This window comes from Alosa sapidissima, chromosome 12, assembly GCF_018492685.1.
Source record: "Alosa sapidissima isolate fAloSap1 chromosome 12, fAloSap1.pri, whole genome shotgun sequence".
Taxonomy (NCBI): domain Eukaryota; kingdom Metazoa; phylum Chordata; class Actinopteri; order Clupeiformes; family Clupeidae; genus Alosa; species Alosa sapidissima.
Window position 1 is genome coordinate 35,997,464 of NC_055968.1, and position 19,684 is coordinate 36,017,147.

The window sequence follows — 19,684 nt, forward strand, 5'->3', positions numbered from 1 at the left end:
TTACTTTAAAATACACTTTATTACATGATCAACAAGACTGAAACAAAACAGCTCCACTGTTCAAAAATTATATACAATATTAATTCAAAAGGTTATGTGACCTTAAAGTATGGTGTAGTAGAATATCATCATAAACTAGATGGCAAAAGTTAAGTGCTTAGATCATCAAAGCACGGCAGACTTCCTGCTTTCTGTTTGACGTCGTCGATGCTGTGGCCCAGCGCGTCGCCCACAGCGCGGAGCTCGTCGCGTCGTCGCGTCAGATCCCCTCGTGCGTCCTGCAGCCGGTCGTTCAGCTCCAGGAACCGCCGACTCTGCTGGTAGATCATCTCCACCTCAGTGGAACTGGACCCCAGCTTAGCGTCTAACGCAGGGGACAAGAAGTAGCAACATTGTCATCATGATCATCACCAGTCATACAGTTCAGTGATCCATCAAACAATGACCACTGTTAACAAGAATTATACTGAAGGAGAAATTTTGGATTACTAATAATTTTACATGTATTAGAAGTGAATACTAATCTACATTTATTACATAGAAGTGATTAACATTTCATTTACTTATATATATTCTTTGTATGCTTTCTATACATTCAATACTGTGCATCAACTTTGCTTTGTCTGTCATTTGTTCTCTCCATGTCATGATTTTCTAATAAAGGTCATGCGACCCCTTTTGTCACGAGTTAAGGGTATTCTGCCTTAGGCAGTAATATTAGGAATATCCCGACAGGAACTAGACTATGGCAAGAGAATGCTGAAGGATGTATATGTATTGTATGGACCAATTATCTACTTACTTGGAGTAGCCCCATGACTTGTATGGCGCATGGATCACATGCTATGTCCAAGAAGTGTATACAGTATGTATTGTTGTATTTCTGTATGTATGAGGATTGTACTCATGTGATTTGTATTACCAATGTAATTAACATGTATAAGATGGGGCTTCGCCCTAGAGAACTTCGAGTAGTGTTACTGGAACATGCTGTTGCTAGTGACCTGCTCCCGGTATCGTGAATAAACCTGCAGTGGTTCCTCACACCTGAGTGTTGCCTGGATATTTTTGACCACAATACCAGGCCGCTCAGTTTCAACTTTTGTTTTCCTTAAATCATGTTCTGATGCAGGTCAGGCTTGAGAAGGACGTGGATAAATCTAATGAAGTGTCTTAGTCCAGCAGGTCACTTCCCAGTGTTTGACCTCAGACTGTGGTAGGCAAGTGGCGCAGGACAGAAGGCAAGTAGCGCATGACAGAAAGCAAGTAGCGCAGGACAGTAGCGCAGGACAGAAGGCAAGTAGTGCAGGACAGTAGCGCAGGACAGAAGGCAAGTAGCGCAGGACAGTAGCGTGGGACAGTAGGCAAGTAGCGCAGGACAGAAGGCAAGTAGTGCAGGACAGTAGCGCAGGACAGAAGGCAAGTAGTGCAGGACAGTAGCGCAGGACAGAAGGCAAGTAGCGCAGGACAGTAGCGCAGGACAGAAGGCAAGTAGCGCAGGACAGTAGGACAGTAGGCAAGTGGCGCAGGACAGTAGGCAAGTAGCGCAAGACAGTAGCGTGGGACAGAAGGCAAGTGGCGCAGGACAGTAGGCAAGTAGCGCAAGACAGTAGCGTGGGACAGAAGGCAAGTAGCGCAGGACAGTAGCGTGGGACAGAAGGCAAGTAGCGCAGGACAGTAGGCAAGTAGCGCAGGACAGAAGGCAAGTAGCGCAGGACAGTAGCGTGGGACAGAAGGCAAGTAGCGCAGGACAGTAGGCAAGTGCAGTACAGATTTTACCGGCTACTGCTACTGAATGCTCAGGAATGTTTAGGTTGATAACTTCACTTGTTATCTTTCCCGGAATTGAAGAAGGTTAGTTTCAGAAAACGGACCATACATCATGCTAGCTGTTGCATCAGCCATGTGGCTGCCAAGCAGTCCTGAGCCAGGTGCTAGCTAGGCACTACATGCAGCAGCATGATCACACGCAATTAGCTAGTAGCGACAGCTTTGTTTCTGCTCAGATAAGGTAGGGCGTTCCCAAATTACTGTCAATTGCAACTTAACATATCTCCTTAAGTTAGACTAAACGTGGTTTGTGATGTATTCAGTTGATTGCTGCACATTACAGAAGTTACATACAAAAGCTTTACTCTGCAATGAAGAGCACTGTATGATCACAACTAAAGATCTAGGAAACTTTTAAAAGACCTAAATGCAATGTGCTCACCTTGACTTTCGTCTTGCAGAACAGTGAAGACTGGGTCGTTCGGATAGGCTCGGTTGATGTCTTCTGCTATTTGCTCCATAGAAGGGGGCTCTGGTCGGCTTGGCACGACTATTCGCTTTTTACTCTTCGAACTCATATTTTCCTCTGTGTCAAACAAATGGCAACTGTTAATGTACCCAGCTATAAAAGCTAGCAGGCTATTACCAGTGGCCTAAATAAGACACGTTTGCAAACAGGAGAAGACTATTCACATTACATAAACGCCAGCCTTTGTGATTGACAGTACGTTGCTGGCTGGGCGGTGTTCCGATAACATAGGCTATGATGTGGGCAATTATGCCACTCAGTTAATATGCGAATATCCAAACTATTAGTTGAGCTGAGTCAAATGAATGAATATGGCACTCACCTGGTGATGACTGAGTTAACTATTCATCATCTTCATTCACCATCAATTGCGCCAGCATCCGTGATAACTTTCAAACAGCGTCTTGCAGGAAAGGACAACTATTTTAACGGATAAGCCTAGCTAAACTATATAACACAAATCTCAAATGAATGTATAACAGAGTTGTTGAGGGACAAGGCCTTGCATTTGACTCAGGTAAATACACAACTGTTCATAGCAACTCCCGTCCTTAAGCGGACACGTCGTATTCTTCATTGCTGCGTGTAGCCGGCGACAATATTATTATTATTTCAAAATAAAAGTCGAAACTCAATAGTATTCTAAGTTGAATGAAGAAAAACAATGCTCGGTAAACAAGTTGTTACCAAAGATAAAAATGTAAAAAGTTAAATAAATAAATGAATAAATAAAAATATCTTGTATTTGATCCAAAATATTATTTGTTATTTTCAGCTGAAAAGGGTCATTTGCTGCTCTAGGAAATGGCATCTAGCCTAAAGTTTTGACTACGAGAGAAAATGCATAGGCTATTCGATCATATCGATGAGTTATTCCACCTGCTTCAGTGAGAGTTGAAAATAGGTCTACATTTGGCTAAAATAAATGGTGAAATAGCCTACAACCTAGGCCACTAATCATTTCATGGTTATTTGCCAGATGGGTCAGCTAAAGTTTGCAGATGCAATATAACCAACACACTATTTATCAGTGGGGTATACTACGAATCTCGATTAGTGGGTTAGCGAGGTATGTTGCGCTCAAAGCCAGGGTATACTGTGACACGAAAGTGGATCTGTTTCAGTGTCGCTGTTTTAGTGTCGCTGTATCACCATATCTTATGCTGTCAACCAAATGGTTGGGAGGAGGTTATGTGCTAAGTTATAGCTCAAATCGTGTGATCTACCCCCCACTGACCAATCAATTAAAAACGAAGTTATCTCAAGTGTAGGATTCTGTCATATATCTTACAGGTGGGGCTCCGCCTCTACTAACATTTTGGTTCTCGAATGCGCTTTAATAGTACTGTGCGTGCAAATATCCCACTGTGGACGTGCATACCATACAACAACTGATGACAATTGTTTGACAAATATATCACATAACTGCTATCGTAGTATCACTTAACGTATACCCCTGAGTCAAGGCTTTGTCAAGCCTCGATATGTCTACATAGCCTAGATATGTCTAACGTGCTTCGTAGTATACCCCTAGTTCAACTTCACAGCACTAGGCTACAAGCATGTTGTGCTATTTGCCAAGCTGAATTTGTAAACGGAACATTTAAGCTTTACTTTGACATTTAGTTTGACTCCTATTGTTGCTTGCGTTCCGGAATTCTTCTTCCTGGCAATTCTCTTCTTCGTCGTAAAGTTACAACTAAAAATATTTCTATTGGGTTTGTTGCGTGAGTAGCACCACCTACTGTATCAATGCATTAACTACTTTGTATTTCACCTCTTAGCAAAATTGGTTAATTAGTTGTTGTAAATTCTTGCACAAAACTTAATAAATGGTCTGTACAAAATGCTTTCTGTCTTTTGACAGAAGATTGCATGCAAATTTCCTCACACGTTGTCTATGAGTTTCATAGAATTATCTGATCGAGCTGAAAAACTAACTTAGGCTACAACGTCTCTGTACATTCTCTTCCAATCTATCTCTGTTTTCAGACATCATAACAGTGTGTGTAACCTATAGGCTACAACTGTGTAGGCCTTGTGCAAAATGGCTGTATAGCATATGACTGCTGCACAACAAGGTGAAAGTTGTAAACGTCACACTTTTATTTAAATTAAACCAAAGATCTTTCCAGTCTTAAATGGCTATAGGCTTCTAAAGCAACTAAGAACAATAAAAAAACTGCATTGTTTGGCTCATTTTAGCACTAATTTTCCCCATTACATTGCATATAAAGCATACATTAAAAAACTCAACTCAAAAATCTCAAAAGTGAATTGGCAAAAAGTTTATCACAAATTGATGTGATATGACTGATTAATTATTGTGATTAATAGTCAGCTGTTAGTCAATGTCAAACACAAAATGTGAAGGAAATATGCAATTTTGAGGAAACTATGTGAAATAATATCTAAAAAACCAAAGAACTGTGCTTGGATTCTGTTCTAAGAATGTAGAGCAGTGTCCGTAAGTGCTTGGATTCTATTCTAATAAGTGAAAACAGAGTGTGTGAGTATTTCAATTCCCTCAATGTTCAACATTCCTGTCAAGTCTTTTGAATGACATTAGCGCATGTTTCTGTCCATTATCGATTATGTCTGGTCCCTTTGTGTCATGTTGATTTTTTCCACGATGATGAAGATGACCAGGGAGGAAGATGACCTGTTGGGTGTGAGACACACTCTTCCTTCTTGGTGTGAATCACTGACTCTTCAGATGATCTTCTTCCTCTTCCTCTCGGTCTACGGCTGAGCCTGGGAGGATCAGAAGATTGAAAATCAGAGATCAGCTGATCTACTCTCATCTGTCCAGAGATCAGCTGATCTACTCTCATCTGTCCAGGCCACAGGTTGCCCCCTGTCCACCCCCATCTGGACCACAGTGAATCAGGGACAGGGATGCTCCAGGAACAATAACTTTTTCCTTTTGCAAACCCACTTTTTTTTTTTTTTTTTTGCTTTTGCGGACACAAAGTGCACCCAGATGCCATGTTATCCGGGGTCAGCTTCCATCTCTACCAGACAGCGCTGGGATGATGAGGACACAGAGGAGAGTGACAGAGAGCAGGACACACTTACCAGTCAGTCAATACTGGGCTCAGTCTACAGCAGGACACACTTACCAGTCAGTCAATAGTGGGCTCAGTCTACAGCACAGCAGGACACACTTACCAGTTAGTCAATATTGGACTCAGTCTAGAGCAGAGCAGGACACACTTACCAGTTAGTCAATAGTGGGCTCAGTCTAGAGCACAGCAGGACACACTTACCAGTTAGTCAATAGTGGGCTCAGTCTACAGCACAGCAGGACACACTTACCAGTTAGTCAATAGTGGGCTCAGTCTACAGCACAGCAGGACACACTTACCAGTTAGTCAATAGTGGGCTCAGTCTACAGCACAGCAGGACACACTTACCAGTTAGTCAATAGTGGACTCAGTCTAGAGCAGAGCAGGACACACTTACCAGTCAGTCAATAGTGGGCTCAGTCTACAGCACAGCAGGACACACTTACCAGTTAGTCAATAGTGGACTCAGTCTAGAGCAGAGCAGGACACACTTACCAGTCAGTCAATAGTGGGCTCAGTCTACAGCACAGCAGGACACACTTACCAGTTAGTCAATAGTGGACTCAGTCTAGAGCAGAGCAGGACACACTTACCAGTCAGTCAATAGTGGGCTCAGTCTAGAGCACAGCAGGACACACTTACCAGTTAGTCAATAGTGGGCTCAGTCTACAGCAGGACACACTTACCAGTCAGTCAATAGTGGGCTCAGTCTAGAGCAGAGCAGGACACACTTACCAGTCAGTCAATAGTGGGCTCAGTCTAGAGCAGAGCAGGACACACTTACCAGTTAGTCAATAGTGGGCTCAGTCTAGAGCAGGACACACTTACCAGTCAGTCAATAGTGGGCTCAGTCTAGAGCAGGACACACTTACCAGTCAGTCAATAGTGGGCTCAGTCTAGAGCAGAGCAGGACACACTTACCAGTCAGTCAATAGTGGGCTCAGTCTAGAGCAGAGCAGGACACACTTACCAGTCAGTCAATAGTGGGCTCAGTCTAGAGCAGAGCAGGACACACTTACCAGTTAGTCAATAGTGGGCTCAGTCTAGAGCACAGCAGGAATGGAATGGCATGGTGAAGAGAAATACACCAATGAGAACAGACAATTTAAGATGCAGGCTGTGATGTCACACAGAGTAAGCAACAGAACAACAGAAGCAGAAAACAGACTTCAACACAGTGCTTGTGGATAAACTGAAAGCAGCAGCATGGCGTTGACTCTGGTCTCTACATGTCCAGCTTGCAGCTAATTGGCTGTGGCGCGAGCAGGCGGGCGGTCCAGCAGGAACACGGGCGGCCGACTGGGAGCCACTAGGGGGAACAGATGGCCGCGTGCTTTAGCTACATATAACGGACGGAGAGAGGGCTACTCAGGGCCAGTGATGGGGTAGGGGTGGGGGCGGGGCTACAGCAGGGGTTTACACCTACACTACAGGCTCAGGTGTGTTAGTGAGGACAGCAGGGGTTTACACCTACACTACAGGCTCAGGTGTGTTAGTGAGGACAGCAGGGGTTTACACCTACACTACAGGCTCAGGTGTGTTAGTGAGGACAGCAGGGGTTTACACCTACACTACAGGCTCAGGTGTGTTAGTGAGGACAGCAGGGGTTTACACCTACACTACAGGCTCAGGTGTGTTAGTGAGGACAGCAGGGGTTTACACCTACACTACAGGCTCAGGTGTGTTAGTGAGGACAGCAGGGGTTTACACCTACACTACAGGCTCAGGTGTGTTAGTGAGGACAGCAGGGGTTTACACCTACACTACAGGCTCAGGTGTGTTAGTGAGGACAGCAGGGGTTTACACCTACACTACAGGCTCAGGTGTGTTAGTGAGGACAGCAGGGGTTTACACCTACACTACAGGCTCAGGTGTGTTAGTGAGGACAGCAGGGGTTTACACCTACACTACAGGCTCAGGTGTGTTAGTGAGGACAGCAGGGGTTTACACCTACACTACAGGCTCAGGTGTGTTAGTGAGGACAGCAGGGGTTTACACCTACACTACAGGCTCAGGTGTGTTAGTGAGGACAGCAGGGGTTTACACCTGCACTACAGGCTCAGGTGTGTTAGTGAGGACAGCAGGGGTTTACACCTACACTACAGGCTCAGGTGTGTTAGTGAGGACAGCAGGGGTTTACACCTGCACTACAGGCTCAGGTGTGTTAGTGAGGACAGCAGGGGTTTACACCTACACTACAGGCTCAGGTGTGTTAGTGAGGACAGCAGGGGTTTACACCTACACTACAGGCTCAGGTGTGTTAGTGAGGACAGCAGGGGTTTACACCTACACTACAGGCTCAGGTGTGTTAGTGAGGACAGCAGGGGTTTACACCTACACTACAGGCTCAGGTGTGTTAGTGAGGACAGCAGGGGTTTACACCTACACTACAGGCTCAGGTGTGTTAGTGAGGACAGCAGGGGTTTACACCTACACTACAGGCTCAGGTGTGTTAGTGAGGACAGCAGGGGTTTACACCTACACTACAGGCTCAGGTGTGTTAGTGAGGACAGCAGGGGTTTACACCTACACTACAGGCTCAGGTGTGTTAGTGAGGACAGCAGGGGTTTACACCTACACTACAGGCTCAGGTGTGTTAGTGAGGACAGCAGGGGTTTACACCTACACTACAGGCTCAGGTGTGTTAGTGAGGACAGCATGAGGCCTACTGAGGGCAGTGAGGGTGGGAATGAGGGCGTTGAGTGACAGCACGTACAGGTTCCGGTAGCTCTCCCTTCGTGGTGCCCTCCATGTTCCGCCTCCTCAGGCCATCCATCGGATTGATCTTGTTTTTGACCAGCGTCTGAAGGACTGCGGCACATACACAGCATTGCAGAGGAGCAGAAGAGGAAGATAGAGATAAACACACAACCTGCCTCAGAGGCCAGATTTGCCTCACACACACACACACAGACACACACACACACACGTACACACACACACACACATACACACACATACACACACGCACGCACACACACACACACACATATACACAACACACACACACACACATACACACACACACACACACACATATACACAACACATACACACACACACACACACACACACACACACACACACACACACACACACACATACACGACACACGCACACACGTAACATAGCATATGAAAGAATGACAGCAGGAAAATTCAGGGAGGACACTTGAAACAACAATCAAGAAACACCGTTCACAAAGATGCAAGCGACATTCACAGAGTTCACAGAGCCAAGTGCTACATCACCTTCCAAAATAGCACAATTCCTATGACTAAAGGAAGATATAAATTCATATTTATATCTATTTATTTATATCTACAGTTTGGTCCCTCAAAGGTCTGTGTGCCCAAACTGCCATACTAGTGAAGGGGCCAGTGCGTGTCCCGGCAGCAGACTCTGAGGGTCACTAACTGACCAGCTAGCTGACCAGGGGTACATCTGTTCCTGAGTCTGCTTTTCACTGGGAGTGTGTATGACTACTGCCTCTGTCTGGACTCTACGCTCCATCTCCCTCTCTCACTTCCTGTCTCCGAGGCTGACACACACACACACACAAACACACACACACACAGACACACGCACACACACACACACACACACATACACACACACACACAGAAACACGCACACACACATGCACACACACACACACAGAGGTCTATTTGTAGGCCTGATGGACGATGCGTCTCCTCACTGTGCCCGGCGCGGTGCCCGCAGTAAGCCGCCTCTGACCTCACCAACGCAGCGCTGTAATCCTGACGGCAGGGTGCCTGCCAGCTCAGAAAACACTGACATTCCACAGCTACAGTACACGCCGCGGCCCTGTGCACATACAGTGCAGTGTGTCTACAGTCTCTGCGTCTTCCGGAATCAGCTATTTAAAGGTGTTGATTAAGTGCTCCAAGGTGCTCCAAGGGTTTACGACAGCCTTAACACTCCAAGAGGTTATGGTAGCCTTAACGTTAACGCCCCAAGCGGTTACGATTTTTCACGATGCATTTAGTATGAAACATGTTACTATCCCATGTGCCATCGGATGAATTATATTGGGTTAAATCAGCATGTCATAAAGAACTACTAAATGTACTGTATAAATATCATCATCCATCAGATTAATGACAAACATGCAGTCAAACTAAAGATAATTATGGAAACTAATTTTGTGTGCGTGTGTGTGTGTGTGTGTGTGTCTGTGTGTGTGTGTGTGTGTGTGTGTGTGTGTGTGTGTGATAGAGAGAGAGAAAAACTGAGTGGGGAGAGCAGGGTGTGAGTTTGCTACATTAGACCACCACACCAAAATTGTTGATTTTTTTATCGAATTACTGTAATTATAATTGCTTCCTTAAAGCAGATTTTCTGATGAATATTAATGAAGGAAGTCGTTATCTATAGTAGAAACAACTTTCACTTTAGAATTCATGAACTGGTAATGCACTACAGTTATTCTCTTCAGTTGGGTGATGAGGGCTTGGGGTTCCTTTTCCTAATGATTTAGGTCTTGGGCTAAAGAGCCATTAGAAAACGTTTGTTGTTATATCTATTATGGTGCTGAAGATATTAAATATGTAACCATATCTAAAAAACATGTAATGGACCAATTTGAAATTGACTGGTTGGATAATGGTCAATTTTGGCTTTGCGCAGGGAATGAGTTAACTTAAAAATATGATGCAGGACCATTTAGTGTCGTTTGCTGAACAACATTTATTAAGTTCATGAGTGGTACATTTGGCTTTTGAGTTAAATAAATGGGCTTATGAACAGAACAGAAAACATACAGTCTACCGAGCTGAGAACAACAAAGAAATGAAAGGCATATTACTTCTTTTTCTTTAACTGGAAGAGCCCGACCTTCCTCACACTGTACTTGACACTATTAGCTACGGATTTAAACTGAATTGTGACGGATCCTGCATCATTCGAGTTTACGTCTGGCTTAGTCCACCGAAGCGAAGCCAGCTCCGCCTCTCTCCCGTACGACAGATTTATTTCGGTGATTTCATTGATGTCGTCATACTCTGACACGGTCTTAGTACCTTCTCTGGTGACACTCTCGGCCGCCGTCATGGCCTTGCCGCTCAGGTCGCTGACCATGTTGTCCACCGTGGCCTCGTGGCGGAGGAAGATGGGGCGCACCACACGCCGATACAACACCTGCGAACCGTTCCACGTCACTGGAGCCATGCACCACAACAGAAACAGGCACTGAGGAGGAGAGGTGAGATGAGAGAGGGATGGAGGGAGGGAGGGAAAGGAGGAGAGAGGGATGGAGGGAGGGAGAGAGGGATGGAGGGAGAGGAGAGGAGGAGAGAATGGAATGGTGTAAAAAGCAGAAAAGAAAAGACAAATTAGGGCCTAATAGGCAGGAGGAGAGATGGGTGAGAAATGGGCTCAAAGATGGATGATTAACAGCCAAAGCACCACATTAATGGCGCAAAAATGACAGCCAAAGCACCACATTAATGGCGCAAAAATGACAGCCAAAGCACCACATTAATGGCGCAAAAATGACAGCCAAAGCACCACATTAATGGCGCAAAAATGACAGCCAAAGCACCACATTAGCGGTGGTCTCCGCTTGGTGTCTTTCATGGAAAAGTACCTTGCAAACATAGTAGAAGGGGAACCAGTAGAGGAAGATGTCAGAGAAGAACTCGCCCAGACTGAACACACCGTACACCACCCAGTAGGTCAGCCATTTGGTGTCATCCTCCTTGTCCTCACTCTCGATGGCTTTAATGCTGGGGGGGGGGGGGCAGACAGGGCATTTAGGGTTACATTTGCCCCTATTACTACCTATTACAAGTGAACTGTATGTATTCAGGTGGCATCAGAACAAGCCGCTGTTGGATAGGATGTCATAGGATGTCTATTTGAACTAGATTCTGTTGCAAGTGGAATACAAGTTTCACATATTATTATGCCATGTCTAGGTCACAAATGACGAGTTATGAAAACTGAAATGTGTCCTAAGTAAACACAGAGTTGAGTATGTAAAGCAGAGTAAACACAGACTTGAGTATGTAGACCACAGTAAACACAGACTTGAGTATGTAGAGCAGATCATGCTGCTGCTGTTAATGCTGAACTAGACGAGTAATAAGCAGCTGAAACTCACGAGTAATATGCAGGATACACAAAGCCGATGAGGTTGCACATGAGAGCTGCTCCATACCCATACACTAAATACAGGCCAGTTAGGGAGGTCGCACCTGCAGGACAGAGAGAGTGGCCACATAGTTAAATGGACCATACTGTCTATCAGATCAACAGGCAGCAGCCAAAACCCACTCTGATAAACTGGCAAAATGCAAATCATAGCCAAACAGTAAGTATGAGCTGCACTATATATTATGCAAACAGGCAAGTTTATGTTCCTCATCTTTGAACCACACTTAGTGTGCAGAGTAATACTATGAGACAGACAATGTACACTCTACTGCCACTGACCTTAGTCAGGCAACTTATACAGTATGTGTACCATATGTGTGTATTGATTCTCAGTTTGTTTGTTGTAAGGTGTGTTTGTGCTGATGGCCTATTTCAACTCCGATACATTCAGACCAGAGCAGAGAGAGGGAGTAGCCGAGCGCCAGGCACCAGTGACGGGGTGGTCTGCCGCTGACCCCCGCAGCTGGACCCGCTTCTCTAGCCTCTGATAACGCGCTGTGATGAACAGCACAGGCCGACATGATGAATGCACTTCTGTGAGGGGGCTGATCACTCAACAGTCCATGTCACGACTGATTAGCTTACTGCCAGAGGGATTGGCATATCATGTTCGTTGGTGGCCTTCCACCCCGATAACCACCCAGGCCTATGCCTCTGACTAACGATGAACTGTTCCCTTGTTTGATTATTAATTGATTAATGACATAAGAGTTGATTAGTCCGAATTACCCTTCGGACATTATAACTAGCCAAATAACACTGGATCTATAAAGCAACAATACATTAATATGCTAGTAACAACATGGTGAAATGTTGTGACAAAAAACATAACGTTTTGGAGAACAAACACACAGTAGCCTAGATATGTTAGTGAAATTAATCTGCTGCACACGTGAGAGCGTGGAAACAAAAGAGCGTCAGCGCGTTTAGCTCCAGACATATCCGCCTTAGAGCCTTGACTGTTTCCCCATCTGTTCGTTATGGGATACAGTATATAAAACTAAACAAATATTCAGTAGATTAATGCAATGAAAAAAAAAAAAAAATCTCATATAATACATATTTACTTCCTCTCTTGCATGAGGCAAAATCAACGTAAAACTCCTCCTGCCAAAGAAATTACCTACCTATTGCAAGATAGCGCTTCTTAATTCCCGTCCATTCTTCTACTTTGGACAGGCAATCTGTCACAAAGTTTTTTTCGTTCAAGAATTTCTCGGCACGCTCTTTTAACTTGTTTAACGCCTTAAACATTTCTGAAAAGTATTGTGACATCCAGTAGAAAAGTGTAGCCTAGGCTTAATTTCGCTGACAGAAGACGCCGGCACCAGCTGGTCAATCCGCTTTGGAGTGGAGCACCGGTGCGTCACTTTGCGCTCGGGGAGGAAAGGATCATCCGTCGTGTGACTGGCAGATAAGAAGCCAATAAGAGGCAATAGTCTGCTCAGGTTTTGTACCTTCAGGGAACAATACCTAAGAGGCCCTACCTCATAACTTATTCATTTATATTCATCCATAGGCCTGTCTTTGAATGGTCAGTGGCAAATATTTCATCATAAAGTATTTGTGGGCCTCCCTGTGATTACGTGTAGGCCTACTAAATAACTTACGGTCACGGTTACCAAAAAAATACGGTCACATGCAGAGGCCTAATGGCTATGTCTATGCCATACATACATACATACATACATACATACATATACATTTGATGGAATAAACTCCTGCAGGTTCTTAGAGCAACCAGTGGGTGGTGGTAATCAGTCGGTCTCTGAATTGCAGATGTTGTCAGAAGTGTGGTATTTCTGCCTTGTCCGACAGATATCATGCGCAACGTTCCTCTGGAATTCACTGAGTAAATTCTGACTTCACTGACAAGTTTGCACACGCTGTAGCGCGCGCTGCGCTCCACAGCTACCACGGTGTGGAAGTTTCTCGCTCATCTAGCCTACTATGGCAATACTGGACGTCTACGTTCAACTTCCCTTCATGTCTCCTGAGAGCACCAGAAGATGAGAGGTTACCAGGCCATTAAGTACATTCTTTTTTTCTGCTGCTACATATTTTGGGTATGTTAAAGACATCACGACCTCGCGTTGTTTGTGCCCATGGGGGACACCTCTCTTGACATGTCTAGTTGGATAGGCCTACGGTTTAAACTATATTGACAATTATTTTGTTAGAAATGTATTTGATAGATTTTGCTCGATTTAGGCTATGTAGGCTATGAATCATAGTTGTATTAGAAATACAGACGGTGCCACATGCTATGTTGTTGTGTATGTTTCTGTAGTTGATTGGTAACCTGACACACCATCTTGTACCCCTCTAGCGAGATTTAATTATGAACGTAATGACTGACAAATTAATCCACCTTCTCTTGGCTCAGGTCGCAAGTGCTGTCTTGATTGCTGTTGGAATCTATGCAAAGATAGCCAAAGAGAAAGGTATGCTGTGTGTTTTACTGCCTCTGTCTTTTGTGATCTCTCTTCCATCAATGCGTGTGTGTGCACAACTGGGTTTGGTTCTAGCATTCTATCACACAGTCCACAGATACCTCAGCAGATCTCAGCTGTAATACTGTAGAAATAAATATGTAAAACTATATGTTTCTGCTTGAAGGATCTCTGCCTCTCAACACTCAAAACATCCAAACATTTGGTCCTCAGTCAGTCACTCTTAGAGAGTGATGATGAAGTGGACTTCAATGTTAAGAGATTGAAATGAGTTTAAAGCTCCAATGGGGGTTATATCATCATGGGGTAGACACTAACTTGAGATTGGCTCACAAATGGATTGATGGTTGTGTTCCGCAGGCAGGCTGATTGGGTGTGTCTGAAGGTATCATTGCGAAAGAAGGCATTGCTGGTGCAATATTTGTGGGACACGGCATAGTTATCTGATTTGTCACTAGTCAGACTCATCACTAAACCATTGGATGGAAATCAAGTGTCATAATACTACACACAGTATTGATACATCTGATAATATCTGAACATGAACGAAATTGTATTACGGATACTGTGTACTGTACTGTGACTTCATAAGGTGAATAGAACACAGGTGTTTAAATCCTCATAGGAGGATATTGTATAGAACCCAGCTGTTTAATTCTTCATAATGTGATCTCTTATAAAATACCAGCTGTTTACTTCTTCATGTTATCTTTTATAGAACCCAGCTGTTTAATTCTTCATAATGTGATCTCTTATAAAATACCAGCTGTTTACTTCTTCATAATGTTATCTTTTATAGAACCCAGCTGTTTAATTCTTAATAATGTGATCTCTTAAGTCCTCGTAGGGGGATCTTTTATAGAACGCAGCTGTTTAAGTCCTCGTAGGGGGATCTTTTATAGAACGCAGCTGTTTAAGTCCTCATAGAGTGATCTTTTATAGAACGCAGCTGTTTAAGTCCTCGTAGGGTGATCCGCTCGTCCATCTTTCCCAGATGCCGTGGACACTTTGATGACGGACCCGGCTCTGCTGCTCATAGTCGTCGGGTCTTTGATGTTGTCGATCACCTTCTTCGGCTGCTGTGGGGCTCTGCGCAACGCCACTGCGCCACTGAAGCTGGTGAGCGACACAATGGGGCAGAATGGGGCACAATCACAAGCTTGTAAAACTGCAGGCTTTTCCCAGATCGCATCACGTATGTAAAACTGCACCATGGGAAGGCTTTTCCCAGATCGTTAACGTATAAAAAACTGCACCATGTGAAGGCTTTTCCCAGATCGCATCACGTATGTAAAACTGCACCATGTGAAGGCTTTTCCCAGATCGTTAACGTATAAAAAACTGCACCATGTGAAGACTTTTCCCAGATCGTTAACGTATGTAAAACTGCACCATGTGAAGGCTTTTTGCACCATGTGAAGGCTTTTCCCAGATCGTTAACGTATGTAAAACTGCACCATGTGAAGGCTTTTTGCACCATGTGAAGGCTTTTCCCAGATCGTTAACGTATGTAAAACTGCACCATGTGAAGGCTTTTCCCAGATCACGCTTGTAAAACTGCACCATGTGAAGGGTTTCACGTATGCTTCACCCATGGAGTAAAATACACAGAGCTCACACGGTTTATGTTGATTACCCCTGTATATTAAGTATGAAATAGTCTTGTTTTCTTTTGTTTATTTGTCTTAATGAACATGGCTTCCTCTCTGCTCAGTTTTCAGGGATTTTGCTGGTAATTTTCCTAATTCAGATTACTGCTGGTGTGTTGGGATTTCTCTACTCTGACTTGGTAAAGCCACACACACACACACACACACACACACACACAAACACACACACACGTGCGCGCTCACATGTACGCACACACACCCACACACACACACACACACCCACACACACACACACACACACACACACACACAAACACACAAACACACACACACTCAGCATATGCCTCTATAATAATACTACATGTCTATGCTGATAGGTGTTAGAGAGGACGGAGCAGTTGATGAGGAAGGCCATTGTGCGATACCGTGAGGATTTGGACTTAGAAAACCTCATTGACTTCATACAGAAAAAGGTAAGCTATATGACCACTCTGTACCAATGTAATTTAGGCAGGTTATGTATTATACAGTATCTTATGAACCCTAAACCTAATCCTAACCTCTAACCTTAACCCTTGTTAGAAAGGAGCTGCAAGGCTTATTTAATCCATTTTACATGTCTAGATACTGTGTGCTCAGGAGTGCCCAAACACTTCCATCTATATAGTATATATACTCTTTTGATCCCGTGAGGGAAATTTATATACTCTGTAGTCTATACGTGTGTAGATATCTCCATTAGGATGTGTTTGTTGAGTACCTCTCTGTTCTGTGTGTGTGTGTGTGTGTGTGTGTGTGTGTGTGTGTGTGTGTGTGTGTGTGTGTCTGTGTGTGTGTGTGTGTGTGTGTTCTGCACTAGTTCCAATGCTGTGGCGTGCACTCCTACACAGACTGGCACGCCAATGTGTACTTCCAGTGTGAGGAGAGCAACCCCAGTCTGGAGGCCTGCGGAGTGCCCTTCTCCTGCTGCAGGAGGAACAGCAACGAGGTGGGAGCTCTGGGTGCTGGGTCAACTACACGCTTATGGTGCTGGGTTAACTACCCGCTTTAGAGTTAACTACATGCTTTAGTCTGCTGGGTTAATACACGCTTTAGACTGCTGGGTTAACTACATGCTTTAGTCTGCTGGATTAACTACACGCTTTAGTCTGCTGGGTTAATACACACTTTAGACTGCTGGGTTAACTACACGCTTTAGTCTGCTGGGTTAATACACGCTTTAGACTGCTGGGTTAACTACACGCTTTAGACTGCTGGGTTAATACACGCTTTAGACTGCTGGGTTAACTACACGCTTTAGACTGCTGGGTTAATACACGCTTTAGACTGCTGGGTTAACTACACGCTTTAGACTGCTGGGTTTACTGGACAGAGATACAGTACTAGTATGTCTTTATAGGAGACTATTAAGCGGAACCATCCAAGTGTGCAGGTCTTGCTAGCCTGCTGGGCAATAATGATTATTCATCACATGATCATTTGTTAGGTTATTGTCAAAAATAATGAATTACATATTATACCAAATCACAAATGTGCGATAATAACAGTGTGTCATCAGCATACACCTAGAAATTATGATAGAAATAAGCAGAGGCCAAAATATAATCGTTATAGTCTCTTTGTGGGTCACTTGGGTTGCAGTTTTTCCTAGGTGTAAGCTAATATGACTGTTGCAGTGTTTACTGATTCTAAATACTGTAATAGTTGGAAGGTGTAAGCTAATATGACTCTGGTGGTGCTGATGGCTGTGTTTGATGTGTGGCGCTCAGACGGTGTTCAACACTATGTGCGGCTACAAGACCCAGAGCATGAAGGAGATGAAGGCTGTGCATGACATCTTCATCATCGGCTGCCTGGACAAGATCGTCCGCTGGGGGAAGAACAACCTGTTCCTGGCGGGAGGCATCACCGTGGGGCTTCTCTGTTTGGAGGTCAGAACTGTTTCACACGTGACATCATTCTAGAAGCAGACAAAACCAGTGACATTGCTGCTATGGATCATGTTTCTTTCAAACTTTAATTTTAGTGAATATAACAATGCCTTAATATGCACATTTGTTCATTTTTCTACAGCGAATGTGTGGAATAATACAATACCGCAGTATAGCCTGTTAACATATCTTTACAAAAACACAATAAACACATATCTTATTTGGTCCAATTATTATTATATCACAATGAGTGTGTAAACATAGATTTTGTACAAACAACTGTGATAAATGTATTACATTAAATATGACGTGTAGAAAAATGAAAAAGGGCCGTGTTTAAAAGCTTTTCTGTGTTGATCTGTGTATGATCTGTCTGGCCTCAGTGCAGTTTTTTCTTTCTCCAGTTGTGTATGATTTGCTTGGCCTCAGTGCTGTTGTCTTGCATCAGAAAGACACTGAAGAAGAAGAAACTCCTCAACCTGAGAAACTCGTGGAGACAGATGACAAGATGACAACGCTCTCCAGGCACCTCCCACCTCAGGATACCTCACTCTTTTTGATTATGGAGATCGCATGACACACACCTACAAACACACACCTACAAACACACATCTATAAAAGAAACGTCTTTACTCAGAGACTGCAAAGTTGACAAAGTTTTTTTCTTTAAATCCATTTGAATCCTTTTGTGCCAGTTTAGCAAAAGAAGCACCTTAATTGTGAATCACCATTTTGAAGGCAGAAATATTGCTGAAACTACTCTGCAATGTTGAAAACTACTGTGACGTTTTGTTTTTTGTTGGTACACCAGCAAGAGAATGTCAGAACATGTGGAAATTGGGATTGTGGTAAACTGTCAATTTTGTACACAATTTCATATTGCTGAAACTACTGCTATAATGAAACTACTGTGATATCAGTCAGAACCTGTGGAAATTGGGACTGTGGTTAACTATTTCAATATACTTAAAACCATAGTGATTTCAGCAATAACCTGACACAGCCTAAGGCTATTTACTCAGGCATGCTAGATGAATCATACATAACTTGTCAGATCTCTCTCTGTTGTTGCTGTTTACAAAATAATGGACGATCTGTCAGTTGCCCTCTGTGTAATATTCAAATTCCTACAATATTTGTTGCCACAAAAGCACTTGTTTAGTAAGCTTACCATGTGTGTGAATGTGTGAATTAATAGCAATAAATATTATTACTGAAACCCTAATAATATAGTGCATATGGAAAGTATTCACAGCACTTCACTTTTTCCACATTTTGTTATGCTTCAGACTCATCTTAAAATGGATTCTATTATTTTTTTCTCATCAATCTATACACAATACTCCAACACTCCACAAAAAAACAGGTGTTTGGAGTATTTGTACATTTATAAAAAATTAAAAAAAATATTCTATTGACATAAGCATTCAGACCCTTTGTTATGGCCCTTGTAATTGAGCTCTGGTGCATCCTACTTCTATCAATGGTCCTTGAGATGCTTCTACAACTTGATTGGAGTCCACCTGTGCCTAAATTAATTCACTGGACATGATTAGGAAAGGCACACATCTCTTTATATAAGGTCTTACAATTGATAATGTATGCCAGAGTGAAAACCAAGCCACAAGATCAAAAGAATTATCCGTAGACCTGCGAGACAGTGTTGTGTGATGACACAGACCATCTGGGGAAGGATACAAGAAAATTTCTGCAGCATTGAAAGTGCCCAAGAGCACAGTAGCCTCCATCATTCTCAAATGGAAAAGTTTGGAACAACCAACAGTCTTCATAGATCTGTCTGCTCAGCCAAACTGAGTAATTCGGGACGAAAAGCCTTGGTCAGACAGGTAACCAAAAACCCAATGGTCACTATAAATGAGACCCAGGGTTCCTTTGAGAGGATGAGAGAAGCGTAAAGAAGGACCAACATCAGTGCAGCTCAGTGTCTGGTTTGTTCCACACACACACACACACACATCAGTGCAGCTCAGTGCCTGCTCTCTTCAACACACACACACACACACATTAGTGCAGCTCAGTGCCTGCTCTCTTCCACACACGTCGTTGGGAATTGAGGCCAAATAGTTCAGTCTTCGTTTCATCAGACCAGATGATTTTACTTCTCGTGGTCTGAGAGTTGTTCAGG

The 19,684-nt window shown here is 43.7% G+C and overlaps 3 protein-coding genes across 7 annotated transcripts; 1 reads left to right on the plus strand and 2 right to left on the minus strand.

Annotated features, from left to right (window-relative positions):
• c12h19orf25 (chromosome 12 C19orf25 homolog) lies at positions 1–2,890 on the minus strand. 2 transcript variants are annotated; one of them, XM_042056698.1, is made up of 4 exons: positions 2,622–2,890; positions 2,213–2,356; positions 1,780–1,839; positions 1–364 (listed from the first exon to the last, which is right to left on the minus strand). In XM_042056698.1, the coding sequence occupies exons 2-4, from the start codon at positions 2,346–2,348 to the stop codon at positions 150–152; spliced, it is 411 nt and encodes a 136-aa protein (XP_041912632.1). In that variant the 5' UTR covers positions 2,349–2,356; positions 2,622–2,890; the 3' UTR covers positions 1–149. The 2 variants fall into 2 exon arrangements, with proteins under 2 accessions (XP_041912632.1, XP_041912633.1); XM_042056699.1 differs by lacking the exon at positions 1,780–1,839 and having other exon boundaries at positions 2,622–2,886.
• A 1,493-nt stretch (positions 2,891–4,383) lies between these two features.
• On the minus strand, positions 4,384–12,909 carry reep6 (receptor accessory protein 6). Of its 4 annotated transcripts, XM_042057827.1 has the most exons (7): positions 12,672–12,908; positions 11,492–11,585; positions 10,976–11,114; positions 10,410–10,578; positions 8,084–8,178; positions 6,387–6,410; positions 5,037–5,053 (listed from the first exon to the last, which is right to left on the minus strand). In XM_042057827.1, the coding sequence occupies exons 1-6, from the start codon at positions 12,817–12,819 to the stop codon at positions 6,390–6,392; spliced, it is 666 nt and encodes a 221-aa protein (XP_041913761.1). In that variant the 5' UTR covers positions 12,820–12,908; the 3' UTR covers positions 5,037–5,053; positions 6,387–6,389. The 4 variants fall into 4 exon arrangements, with proteins under 4 accessions (XP_041913762.1, XP_041913763.1, XP_041913761.1 ...); XM_042057828.1 differs by lacking the exon at positions 6,387–6,410 and having other exon boundaries at positions 4,384–5,053; XM_042057829.1 differs by lacking the exons at positions 6,387–6,410; positions 8,084–8,178 and having other exon boundaries at positions 4,384–5,053.
• Positions 12,910–13,414: 505 nt separating this feature from the next.
• Positions 13,415–18,763, plus strand: zgc:113223 (uncharacterized protein LOC541424 homolog). Its single transcript, XM_042057824.1, has 8 exons — positions 13,415–13,610; positions 13,931–13,988; positions 14,992–15,116; positions 15,712–15,786; positions 15,985–16,080; positions 16,467–16,595; positions 17,377–17,538; positions 17,943–18,763. Exons 1-8 carry the CDS (start codon positions 13,554–13,556, stop codon positions 18,048–18,050), a joined length of 810 nt encoding a protein of 269 aa, XP_041913758.1. The 5' UTR covers positions 13,415–13,553; the 3' UTR covers positions 18,051–18,763.
• The last annotated feature ends 921 nt before the right edge of the window (positions 18,764–19,684 follow it).

Excerpts from the sequence above, each read along its gene's own strand:
- c12h19orf25 (XM_042056698.1), bottom strand. The coding sequence starts at position 2,348 with ATGAGTTCGAAGAGTAAAAAGCGAATAGTCGTGCCAAGCCGACCAGAG. Across the intron at positions 1,840-2,212 it reads TCTGCAAGACGAAAGTCAAG|GAAAGATAACAAGTGAAGTT; the intron begins GTGAGCACATTG and ends CTTCAATTCCGG. Across the intron at positions 365-1,779 it reads GCATTCAGTAGCAGTAGCCG|ACGCTAAGCTGGGGTCCAGT; the intron begins GTAAAATCTGTA and ends CCCCTGCGTTAG.
- reep6 (XM_042057825.1), bottom strand. The coding sequence starts at position 12,819 with ATGTCACAATACTTTTCAGAAATGTTTAAGGCGTTAAACAAGTTAAAA. Across the intron at positions 11,586-12,671 it reads GAAGCGCTATCTTGCAATAG|GTGCGACCTCCCTAACTGGC; the intron begins GTAGGTAATTTC and ends TCTGTCCTGCAG. Across the intron at positions 10,579-10,975 it reads CCTTCTACTATGTTTGCAAG|TGCCTGTTTCTGTTGTGGTG; the intron begins GTACTTTTCCAT and ends TCTCCTCCTCAG.
- zgc:113223 (XM_042057824.1), top strand. The coding sequence starts at position 13,554 with ATGAGAGGTTACCAGGCCATTAAGTACATTCTTTTTTTCTGCTGCTAC. Across the intron at positions 15,787-15,984 it reads GATTTCTCTACTCTGACTTG|GTGTTAGAGAGGACGGAGCA; the intron begins GTAAAGCCACAC and ends CTATGCTGATAG. Across the intron at positions 17,539-17,942 it reads TGGGGCTTCTCTGTTTGGAG|TTGTGTATGATTTGCTTGGC; the intron begins GTCAGAACTGTT and ends TTCTTTCTCCAG.